The sequence below is a fragment of the Corvus cornix genome, chromosome 19 (genome assembly GCF_000738735.6).
Source record: "Corvus cornix cornix isolate S_Up_H32 chromosome 19, ASM73873v5, whole genome shotgun sequence".
NCBI lineage: Eukaryota > Metazoa > Chordata > Aves > Passeriformes > Corvidae > Corvus > Corvus cornix.
The window spans coordinates 868,876-879,933 of NC_046348.1; the positions used below are offsets into that span (position 1 = coordinate 868,876).

The 11,058-nt window shown below is 59.0% G+C and overlaps 1 protein-coding gene across 4 annotated transcripts in view; it reads left to right on the forward strand.

The window, feature by feature from the left end:
* Window positions 1-9,673, forward strand: part of LOC104695778 (S-adenosyl-L-methionine-dependent tRNA 4-demethylwyosine synthase TYW1-like) — an 88,559-nt gene extending 78,886 nt beyond the window's left edge. For 3 of the 4 annotated variants that reach the window (XM_039562816.1, XM_039562818.1, XM_039562817.1), the window contains exons 16-17: window positions 253-420; window positions 8,584-9,673. In XM_039562816.1, coding sequence (XP_039418750.1) covers window positions 253-420; window positions 8,584-8,805 — 390 coding nt within the window. In that variant the 3' untranslated portion in view covers window positions 8,806-9,673. The remainder of the gene's footprint in view (window positions 1-252; window positions 421-8,583) is intronic. The other variant, XM_039562819.1, reaches the window with a different exon arrangement.
* The last annotated feature ends 1,385 nt before the right edge of the window (window positions 9,674-11,058 follow it).

Genomic DNA, 11,058 nt, shown 5'->3' on the forward strand with positions numbered 1-11,058 from the left:
GGACTCGTGGTAAAGCAGAGCTCCAGGGTCAAGCCCAGCCCGCGTGTCACTGCTGGGGACACCTGGCACGGTGCTTTGGGGATGTGTCACTGCGGGAGGGACCCACTTCTGATGCCATCTCCAAACCTGTGACCTCGCCAAGGCATCCGGGGCGAGGGGGCACGGAGCTGGCAGCCGCGGGGCTCGCTGTGGCTGGCACTGCCCGGGCCCGGGAGGGCTGAGCTGACCGCCCTGGTCTCTGTGTGTCCCCAGGGCGTGACCTACTGCGGGGAGAGCTCTGCCAGCAGCCTCACCATGGCCAACGTGCCGTGGCACGGGGAGGTCGTGAGCTTCGTGCAGGAGCTGGCGCGGCTGCTCCCGGACTACGGCATCGCCTGCGAGCACGAGCACTCCAACTGCGTCCTGATGGCCCACAGCAAGGTGAGGTTGCCCAGGGGCACTCCCGGCACGGCACGGGGCTGCTGCGGGGAGGTGTTGCACAATTGCCTTGTGTGGTTCTAACAGACCTGGTCTCCAGAGTTACCGCGGAATCGCTCAGGTTGGAAAAGCCCTCTGCGGTCTTCGTGCCCAGCCCAGCACTGCCAGGGCTACCACCACTGCCCCACGTCCCCAGGTGCCACATCCATGGGGCTGTTAAACCCCTCCAGGGATGGGGACTCCACCCCTGTCCTGGGCACCTGTGCCAGGGCTGGGCACCCTTTCAGTGAAGAAATTCCTGCTGCTGCTGCCCACCCTGAGCCTCCCCTGGCCCAGCCTGAGGCCGTTCCCTCTCCTCCTGGCCCTGTTCCCTGGCAGCAGAGCCCGACCCCCCCGGCTGCCCCCTCCTGTCAGGGACTTGTGCAGAGCCACAAGGTCCCCCCTGAGCCTCCTTTGCTCCAGCCTGAGCCCCTTTCCAGCTCCCTCAGCCGCTCCTGGGGCTCCAGCCCCTTCCCAGCTCCGTTCCCTGCCCTGGACACGCTCCAGCCCCTCAGGGTCTGTGTTGTTGTGGCAGCTTCTCTGGGCAACCTCTGCCAGGGCCTCACCACCCTCACAGTAAAAGATATTATCTTATATCCAATGTGAATTGACCCTGATACTGTTGAAATCCATCACCCCTTGCAACAGGTCCTGCTGGAAAGGTTTGTCACCATCTCCCCTTCAGTACTGGAAGGGAAATTAAATGAAATACAAGTGAAATGCCAGAAAAATAATTCATTTTAAAGGATGCAGGAAATGAAAAGTAACGAGAACGTAGTTGCTTTCTGAGCTTCAGAAAAGATTAATGGAAAGACAGCAGAAATAGATAATGTGCCAGCTGATGGAATTGTAGAACCCTGGAATGGTTTGGGTGGGAAGGGACCTCAAAGCCCATCCCATTCCACCGGCAGGGACACCTCCCACTGTCCCAGGCTGCTCCCAGCCCCAATGTCCAGCCTGGCCTTGGGCACTGCCAGGGATCCAGGGGCAGCCCCAGCTGCTCTGGGCACCCTGTGCCAGGGCCTGCCCACCCTCCCAGGGAAGGATTTCTCCCAAATATCCCATCTAAACCGACTTCAGAATCTGCAAAGGGAGCAGCTGGGAAGGAGCAGAGAAAACCAGGACACCTGGCACTGGTTGTGTTTGATCTCACCTTAAATTGGCTTTATTTACAGTCTCACTCCTGGCTGTTGCCACTGGCAACTGTTCCTGAGAAAGCAAAATCTCCCTTTGCATTGTGAGGGCCAGGAAAGCAAACAAACAGATTGCAGAGACCTTCCTGAGGCAGGATTTAAGTAGCACCATTAGCAAGAAGAATAAATTGGTACCTGCCCAGGAGGAATTCAACAGCTGCTTCTCCTTCCACAGCCATTAGCAGAGGGTGTCTGTGGGAAACAATCTGGCCTCAGTGCTAAAATAGCCAATAAAAAATAAATTTATTTCCATTATGGTTTAATTTTTGAGTTTCAGGCTCTAGTGGAGAATAAAATCTGTCAGTGCCTATTATTTGCAGAGCTGTGCTCTGGGACTGATCAAACTGCAGCGAGTAATTGCAAAACCAAAGGGGTCTTCAAAAAATTAAGGAGTTGCAGGAAGAGTGAAACAAAAATCATTAAGAAATGTGATTTACTTCACTGTGTTTTCCTAGGTCCGAGTTTGGAGGTGTTCAGACAATACTCCTGATAAATTCAATGCTGCCATTGAATGCCAGCCTGTAGGAAAGAGTCTGGGAATGTCAGGAATAGCTGATCCTGCAGCTGCTGCCTGGGATGGGTGGCACTCATTGACTGGCACCGCTTGTGCTGAGTGACAGCTCAGGACTTGAGCTCCGAAGTCTCTTAAGGGCAGGGATTTAGGGAGAAAAGGGATTTTAAGGGGAGCAAACTGCAGGTTTTGTGTCTGGTGTTACTTTCTCTCTCTGGAGGTCACGGGGTGGCGCTGAGATGGGAACTGGGGCACTTGGGGCCTTCAGCGCCTTACAGATTCCCCCTTCAGCCTCCAAAGCTCCCCCCACACACACCCACATCCCTTTCCCTGCTGGCCAGCAGCGGGTGCTGCTCTCTGGGAGTGCCTGCAGTACAGGCGAGGTGCTCGTGGGAGCCCTCAGCACCCAGGGAGTGATGGATTCACTCCAGCCCCCGAGAGCTTTGGATCCCAAGGGAGCTCAGACAGCCCGAGAAACTGGAGCCTCACAGTGAAATGTTTGATGTCCAGTTCCCTTCAGAGAGCCCTGAAGATCACCCCAGAGAGGAACCCCTGTGCCCTGCTCCCCATGCCCTGAGGATCCATTTGTTCCTGGGATTTCCACAGCTTTGGGGCAATGGGTGTCACTCCTCAGAACCCCAGAAGGGTCTGGGTGGCGAGGGCCCTTAAATCCCACCCAGTGCCACCCCTACCATGGGCAGGGACACCTCCCACTGTCCCAGGCTGCTCCAAGCCCCATCCAGCCTGGCCTTGGACACTACCAGGGATGGGTGGGGACAGCCAGGGCCGAGTGCAGCCTTCCCTGAGCTCAGCTGGGCTCCCAAGGGCGGGAGAGCTCCTCTTCCCTGCCCTTCCAGCATCCTGCTTCCAGCTTTCCCATGGTTTCCATCTCTCTTTGGGAGTTGCCTGGTGTGTTTGGGCTCCATCCTCTTCGATTCTTTAGCAGCAGTGCTGAATTCTTGAGTAATTCTCTTTGCTTTCGAGTGAATCCCATAAACCACGGTCACAAAAATGGGACTTGTGGCCCCACTTTGAACTAATGGGCTGAGATACCAACACAGCAGCAGCTGTCTCATGTACCAGTTAGTCCAAGGGACCTTTTCCTGCCTGGGACAGTCACTGCACCCTCGGGAGGACCAAGCAAGCTCCTGGGAACGGGGAGGAGCTGCAGCTGCTGTGCAGAGGGGATTCCTCTGCAGGAAATTCAGGATCTTGGTCATTTCTGGACTAAACCCCTCGGCCCCACAGGGCTGCATTTGCTTCCCATGTGTGTTCCACCCTGTCCTTGTCCCGAAGCACTTCCCGGCACTTCCAGCCCATTTTGTTCATTAACCCTTTCCCCCCGGGAGCAGGTGGTTGTTTTCCAGCTCCCTGGGGCTCTCCAGCACCGATTTGTGGCCAGTTCAGTCTGTGCCGTGTGCTGCTGCTGCTGCCCTCAGCCGGCCTGAGGCACCGGCACCCCGCAGCTCTGGGGCAGAACAGAGGATTCCGTGTCTCAGAATCCCTGACTCCTCCCTGTGACCCGGGGCTGATTTCCGTGGCACCTCGGGTTGCACAGCTCAGGGAATGCTCTGGAATTCCATCCCTGTGACCCGGGGCTGAGTTCCGTGGCACCTCGGGTTGCACAGCTCAGGGAATGCTCTGGAATTCCATCCCTGTGACCCGGGGCTGAGTTCCGTGGCACCTCGGGATGCACAGCTCAGGGAATGCTCTGGAATTCCATCCCTGTGACCCGGGGCTGAGTTCCGTGGCACCTCGGGATGCACAGCTCAGGGAATGCTCTGGAATTCCATCCCTGTGACCCGGGGCTGAGTTCCGTGGCACCTCGGGTTGCACAGCTCAGGGAATGCTCTGGAATTCCATCCCTGTGACCCGGGGCTGAGTTCCGTGGCACCTCGGGTTGCACAGCTCAGGGAATGCTCTGGAATTCCATCCCTGTGACCCGGGGCTGAGTTCCGTGGCACCTCGGGATGCCAGCTCAGGGAATGCTCGGGAATTCCAGTGCCTGCTCTCTCTGGAGGTCTCTGCTCACAGGGTGACATGAGCAGGGTGGGCTCAGCACGGTGCTGCCATCTGCCCTTTCTGCCTTAATTCATCTGTTAGGCCTGACTTAGAATCCTGGGATTGGTTAGAAGAGCTCTCCAAGGTCATTAAGTCCAACGTAAGTCAGCCCAGCAGCACCACCGTGTCCCCAAGTGCCACATCCACACATCTTTGGGACAATTCCAGGTGTGGGGACTCCCCCTGCCCTGGGCAGCTGTGCCAGGCCCTGACCTCCCTTTCAGTGAGGAAATTTTCCCTAATATCCAACCTGACCCTCCCCTGGCACAACCTGGGACTGTTTCCTCTTGTCTGTCACCTGTTCCCGGGGAGAGGGGACCAACACCTGCCTCCCTCCAGCCTAAAGCAGGCTTGCACAAGCAGAGTGCCCACCCCTGGATCCAGGCGTTCCCTCGTGATGCAGCTGTGTGCTCCAGCCCTCCCTTGCCTCACCAGCTGCATTCTTTCCCTGCTGGTGTGGCCTGGGACTGCGCTGTGTTCTCCAGCAGGGCAGGGTGACCCACAAAGGGAGAGGCTTCGTTTCCCATACCCAAATCCCATAAGTTCGTTTCCCATACCCAAACTCCCCTGGCAGGGTGGGCAGGCCCTGGCACAGGGTGCCCAGAGCAGCTGGGGATGCCCCTGGATCCCTGGCAGTGCCCAAGGCCAGGCTGGACATTGGGGCTGGGAGCAGCCTGGGACAGTGGGAGGTGTCCCTGCCCATGGCAGGGGTGGCACTGGGTGGGCTTTGAGGTCCCTTCCCACCCAAACCACTCTGGAGTTCTGTGTGGCTGCAGTGCTGGGGGTGCCACGGCACCTCCCAGAGGGGCTCAGCCCCCTCCATCAGCCACGAAACCATCCCAGCCAGGAGGGACTTGGCCTTTCCCTGCCCAGTGCCGGCACCGCGGGGCTGGCATGGGGCTGGCATGGGATGGCATGGGATGGCATGGGGCTGGCATGGGCCCGGGAGGCTCTGGGGCTGTCCTTTGGGGAAAGGCACTGGATGGTTCCGTGCTGAGCATTCCATGCTGAGCATCCCGGCTATATTTAGGGAGGAAGAGGAAGCACTTCAGTCCCAGCTGCACATCCCCTGACAAGGGTTAGATCAGGAACAAAGAGTCCATCACGTTTAGCTCCTTCCTGCCTCAGTCCTTCGGAGAGTGGGAGCTGTCCTTGTGATCCAGCATCCGGATCCAGGGACAGCATCACAGGGAGCGCCAAACTTGGGGCAGAAGGTCACGAAGAGGTGGAATATCCTGGGATCTGCAGCAGAGCAGGGATGGGGTGGATCCCAGGTGTGGCCAAGGTGTCCCCAGGTGTGGGCGAGGTGTCTGAGCAGCCGAGCAGCCTCCTTCGAGCAGGTGTGAGCACGGAATGGTGGAATTCCCGAGGGTTTTCCCCCTTCCCCTTATCCCGTGCCAGCAGGAAGGTGGCTCTGCAGGGCTGCCTGTGTCAGTGATTAAAAGCTGCTCTCCGTTGTGCTGAATAACCCGGCGCTGTTCATCCCTGGGAATGGGAGCTGCCGGGATGGAGCCCTCGCTCCGCTGGCAGCGGGGCTGGATTAAAAACCCCAAATCTGCCATCATGAACTTCCCTTGGAATAACTGCCCGGGGTCAGCGGGGCCAGCACGGGGGCCGTGGGCTGTGGCACTGCTCGGCTCAGCTCGGGGCACTTTGGGTTGTGCCCCTCTTGGGGAGTGCAGAGCAGTGAATCCCATCCCCAGGCATTCCACGCTGGCTCTGGAGCTGCTCCCTCTGCCCTGACACCTCTGCCTGCCCCCGAGCAGGGGCTGCAGGGCTGCTGCTGGTTCCCATCTGAAGCTCACGGGGATTTTGGTGCTGGCAGCTGTTCCCAGATCCCGTCTGCGGAGCTGCTGAGGGATTTAAGGCTCGGTTATTCCCAGGGCTGTGTCCCTGGGCTGGTTTTCCTTCAGCCCCATGGATTGGGATGTGGAGAGGCTCAGCTGTGTGTGCCTGGTGTCCCACTGTTTGTGGGACCAGAGTCAGGGAGTGGTTTGGGTTGGAAGGACCTTAAAGCCCACCCAGTGCCACCCCTGCCATGGGCAGGGACACCTCCCACTGTCCCAGGCTGCTCCAAGCCCCAATGTCCAGCCTGGCCTTGGCCACTGCCAGGGATCCAGGGGCAGCCCCAGCTGCTCTGGGCACCCTGTGCCAGGGCCTGCCCACCCTCCCAGGGAACAATTCCTTCCCAAGATCCCATCCAGCCCTGCCCTCCTTCCTCTTAAGGCCATTATTCCCATCTCTTGCCTCACCTGCAACTTAAAACCAGCTCAATTCCTTCCTAAAGCCTGAGCTTGGGATAATAATTGTAAAGGAGAAGTTTGTAGGGTTTTGCCAAGCCGTGTGACCCTGTTCAGAGCCATTTCTCCACAGTATTTCTCCTTGTTTTGCTGAGTGGCTCCAGTTCAGTCACTTCCCTGTCAAACAAAGGGAGCCTTAAATAATTGTGAGCTTTAATGAGGTGAGAAACCGGGGGTGATAATTCTGGGAATGATTTGTTTGTCTTGGAGAGCTGGTGCTGGCAGGCTGTGAAGTGTGCTGGGTTTTATGGCAGCCTGTGGGAAGGTGGAAAAGCTGCTGCTCTGTCCCGGGGATGGGCTGTCCTCAGAGGGCGACGGAGGAGTTCTGGATGGAGCCACCCGGGTCGTTTTTCCAGGAGCCTTTCTGATGCCCTTTGGGATCGGGATTTTTCCTTTACGGGGGCACGGTGTCTCCCCTGCCACTGCTTTCCTGGTGCCCACCCTGGCACAGGACAAACGAGCCCCGGGCACCTCGATTATGGCAGGGCTGGCTCCCGGTGCTGCCACTCTGCAGTGTCCCCTCCTGGCCCGGCTCCGGCAGGGATGGAGGAGCCTCAGCCACGGCTCACTGCAGAATTTCAGGGGTGTCAGCAGATTTTCCAACCAAAAAAGCTTTTAGCTCTTGGGCACAAAGTCAAGTGCCATTTGAAATGCACAGCCATCAAGTTTGGGGGGAGAAAAAATCCACAATAACCAAGGAGCTGGTCTGTTTTCCCTCTTTTTTTTTGGATGAAATGGACAATAAGCTCTTAGCTGAGATAAATCCTAACTGAGGCTTCAGCCAAGGCTGGGGCTGAGTGAGCAGAGCAGGTCTGGGAGACAAATGCAGCTCCAGCTCGTCAAAGGGAGCCATTCTTCACATGGAAAGAGGATTTGTGTCATTACACCTCTTCATCTCCCCCGTTCCCAAGCACAGCCCTCCTGCTCCTTTCCAGAGTCTCCCAAATCCATCCCAGTCCTTGGCACGTGGCTCTGGTGCTGCTCCTGGGCCGCTGCCCAGGCTGTGCTGCCCTGGAGTCACAGTCCCATGGGGTTGGGGTGACCTTGGCAAGGTCCCTCCTCGAGGGGCACCTGGGCATGGCCCCAAATCCACACCTTCCCCCCGGGCTCTCCCAGCTCCCCACAGCCAGGGATTCCCATGGAAGTGGCAAGGGCAGAAGGCCTGGATACGTTTTAGGAGCCTCCCTCCTGGACAGCGGGGCTGAAGTGGGGGAGGATCCGGCACTTGGAAGGCTCCAGCAAAGCAGTGCAGCCCTCATGGAGATCATCCCAGGATCCTGGCGTGGGTTTGGGTTGGAAGGACCTTAAATCCCATCCCATCCCGCCCCTGCCAGAGGCAGGGACACCTCCCACTGTCCCAGGCTTCTCCAAGCCCCAATGTCCAGCCTTGCCTTGGGCACTGCCAGGGATCCAGGGGCAGCCACAGCTGCTCTGGGATTTCCATCCCAGCCCCTGCCCACCCTCCCAGGGAACAATTCCTTCCCAATATCCCATCCAGCCCTGCCCTCTGGCACTGGGAAGCCATTCCCTGGGTCCTGTCCCTCCATGCCTTGTCCCCAGTCCCTCTCCAGCTCTCCTGGAGCCCCTTTAGGCCCTGCAAGGGGCTCTGAGCTCTCCCTGGAGCCTTCTCCTCTCCAGGTGAGCACCCCCAGCCTGGGTCCAGAGGGGCTCCAGCCTGGCTCCAGCCTGGCTCCAGAGGGGCTCCAGCCCTGGGAGCAGCTCCGTGGCCTCCTCTGGGCTCGCTCCAACAGGATGAGGTTGTTCCAGTGCTGAGAATTGCAGAGCTGGAAGCAGCTCGGGGGGGCAGGGGGGTCTCACAAGGCCAGAGCAGAGGTGGAGAATCAGTTCCCTGCTGCCTCTGGGTGTTTATCCACCTGGATTCCTTTTGTTTCCCTGTTAAAGCTGTGTGGTACAGGAGCCCTGGATGGCTCCACCCTGCACCTCCCCGTGGTGCACAGTTAACACAGCCCCAGCTGGGATCCCCCTTCATCCCCACCCGACTGCTCCCACCATAACCTGGCTTTGGTGCTCCCTGGCCCCTTCACCGTTTCCTCTGCTCCAGTTCCAGGTGGATGGCGAGTGGAGGACCTGGATTGACTACGGCCGTTTCCAGGAGCTGGTCAGGGAGCACGAGCAGAGCGGCGGCTCCAGGACCTTCTCAGCGGCCGAGTACACGGCCAGGACTCCTCCCTGGGCCCTCTTTGGGGCCAGGGAACGGGGATTCGACCCCCTGGATGTGAGATTCCAGCGGAAGAACAAGGCACGGGACATCTCGGGGTGCTGAGGGCTGGGGCTTGCCGCACCCTGCGCTTCCCAGGACTCCACTTTGGGCTGCCACCAATTCTGGATCCATCCCCTGGATCATCCTGATCTTTGAGAAGGGGGTCAAGCCTGGATTTAACCCTTCCCTCCTGTTTTTAGGGCTTCCTGGACGAAAATACTGATAACGTTCTTACCTCGAGATAAATCAGAACTGGTTCAGCAGCAGCATCGGGGGCGCGGTGCTGGGGTCTCCTCAGTGGGGAATGTTTGGGGTGGGATGTGGGGCCACAGGCTTCCTTGGGCTCCTGTGCAAGGAGAGCCTGGCAGCAAAACATTCCACATCCCTAAGGAAAAATGCCAGGGGATTGCAGCCCCACAGGGTTGGATCAGGGCAGGCGGGGGGACCTGGATCCAAAACCTGATCCCTGCTGGGAGCGTCGCCTTAGGGCCTCTGCTCAGGCTTAGGTATTTTAAACACCGTTGCCATTTCCTGTAAAACCCCATCCCCAAGAAGCCAAGGCTTGGGAATGGTGTAACAGCGCCCTGTGGACACCAGCTGCAGCTCCTGGTACCGCTCCAAGGATCTTCCAGCAGGAGCAAGGGCTAGGAGCAGTTCTATCCCATCCCAGCAGCCATAACAACAGGTCCAGTGCTTCAGACCCTGTCAGGCTGCGCCTGGCTGTGCCCAGTGTCCAGCAGGGTGTGCCCAGTGTCCGGCTGGCTGTGCCCAGTGTCCGGCTGGACGTGCCCAGTGTCCGGCGGGGTGGTCCCGATGCTGTGGATGGAGCATTCCTGGGATGGGGATCCCATTTCTTTTTAAAAGCAGCCTCTTTTCTTAGGCTGTACAGAGTTTCTAAAGCAGAAGGGAAATAAAGGAGCTTTGCCTCGAGCGCCTGGGCTGCATGGCTGCCGTGCAGGGCTGCAGGGAGGGTGGAGATTGACTGGAAGGAGATGAGAACACAAATGTTGTGTAAGAGCTCTGCTAACAGGTGTGGAGTGGCAGGGAGAGCATTGGTGTGTCCGGGGCTGATGGATGGTGGGGGCCTTTCCTGAGCCTATTTTCAGACAATCACAGAATCCTGGGATGGGTTGGGTTGGAGGGACCTCAAAGCCCATCCAGTGCCACCCCTGCCATGGCAGGGACACCTCCCACTGTCCCAGGCTGCTCCCAGCCCCAGTGTCCAGCCTGGCCTTGGGCACTGCCAGGGATGGAGACTCCAAACCTCCCTGGGCAGCCCCTGCCAAGGCCTGAGCACCCTTTCCATGGAGAAATTCCTGCTGCTGCCCACCCTGAGCCTCCCCTGGCCCAGCCTGAGGCCGTTCCCTCTCCTCCTGGCCCTGTTCCCTGCCAGCAGAGCCCGACCCCCCCGGCTGCCCCCTCCTGTCAGGGACTTGTGCAGAGCCACAAGGTCCCCCCTGAGCCTCCTTTGCTCCAGCCTGAGCCCCTTTCCAGCTCCCTCAGCCGCTCCTGGGGCTCCAGCCCCTTCCCAGCTCCCTTCCCTGCCCTGGACATGAGACTCCAGTTAACCCTGGACCATCAGCTGGAATTTTGGGGTCTGGCGTGTTCGGTGTCCACCAGGACCCACCACATTCCCCTCGATGGATCCCGGCCCTTTGGCACCTCTTCCTCTTTCCTAAATCCCCTCCATGCTGCACCCACCCCCCCGACAGAGCCCCCCAGTCCATCCCAGTTCCCTGCTGGCCCCAGTGAGCCCTGGCAGCTGCAGGAGCTGCTTTGGGAGAGGGGCCCCAATGCTGGGGGATCCTGGGGCTGCTGCCCTCACGGCTGCCCTGGGAATCAGCTCTGGGTGCAAAGTGCTCCATAAGCCCCTGACAGCGCTTCCCTTGGGAATCCAGGGGGCCTCTAAAGAAAAATGGGTTTGCTTGGCATTGGTGCCATTTGTCCTCCTGCCCCCCGGGACACCCAGTCCCTGCTGTGCCTGTCACACAGCCCCAGTCCCCGGGGCTCGGCTGGAAGGACTCCCTGGGGCTGTGAGAGGCCAACCCTGACCCTCCCTGTGCCCCCACACTCCCTCCTTCTCCTGATCCTCCCCGTGTTCCCTCCCTCCTTCTCCTGATCCTCCCCACGCTCCCTCCATCCTTCTGATCCTCCCCGTGTTCCCTCCATCCTTCTGATCCTCCCCGTGTTCCCTCCATCCTTCTCCCTGGTCCTCCCTGTGCTCCCTCTATTCCTCTCCCTGGTGTTCCCCGTGTCCCCTCCATCCTTCTTGATCTTCCCTGTGCTCCCTCTATCCTTCTCCTGATCCTCCCTGTG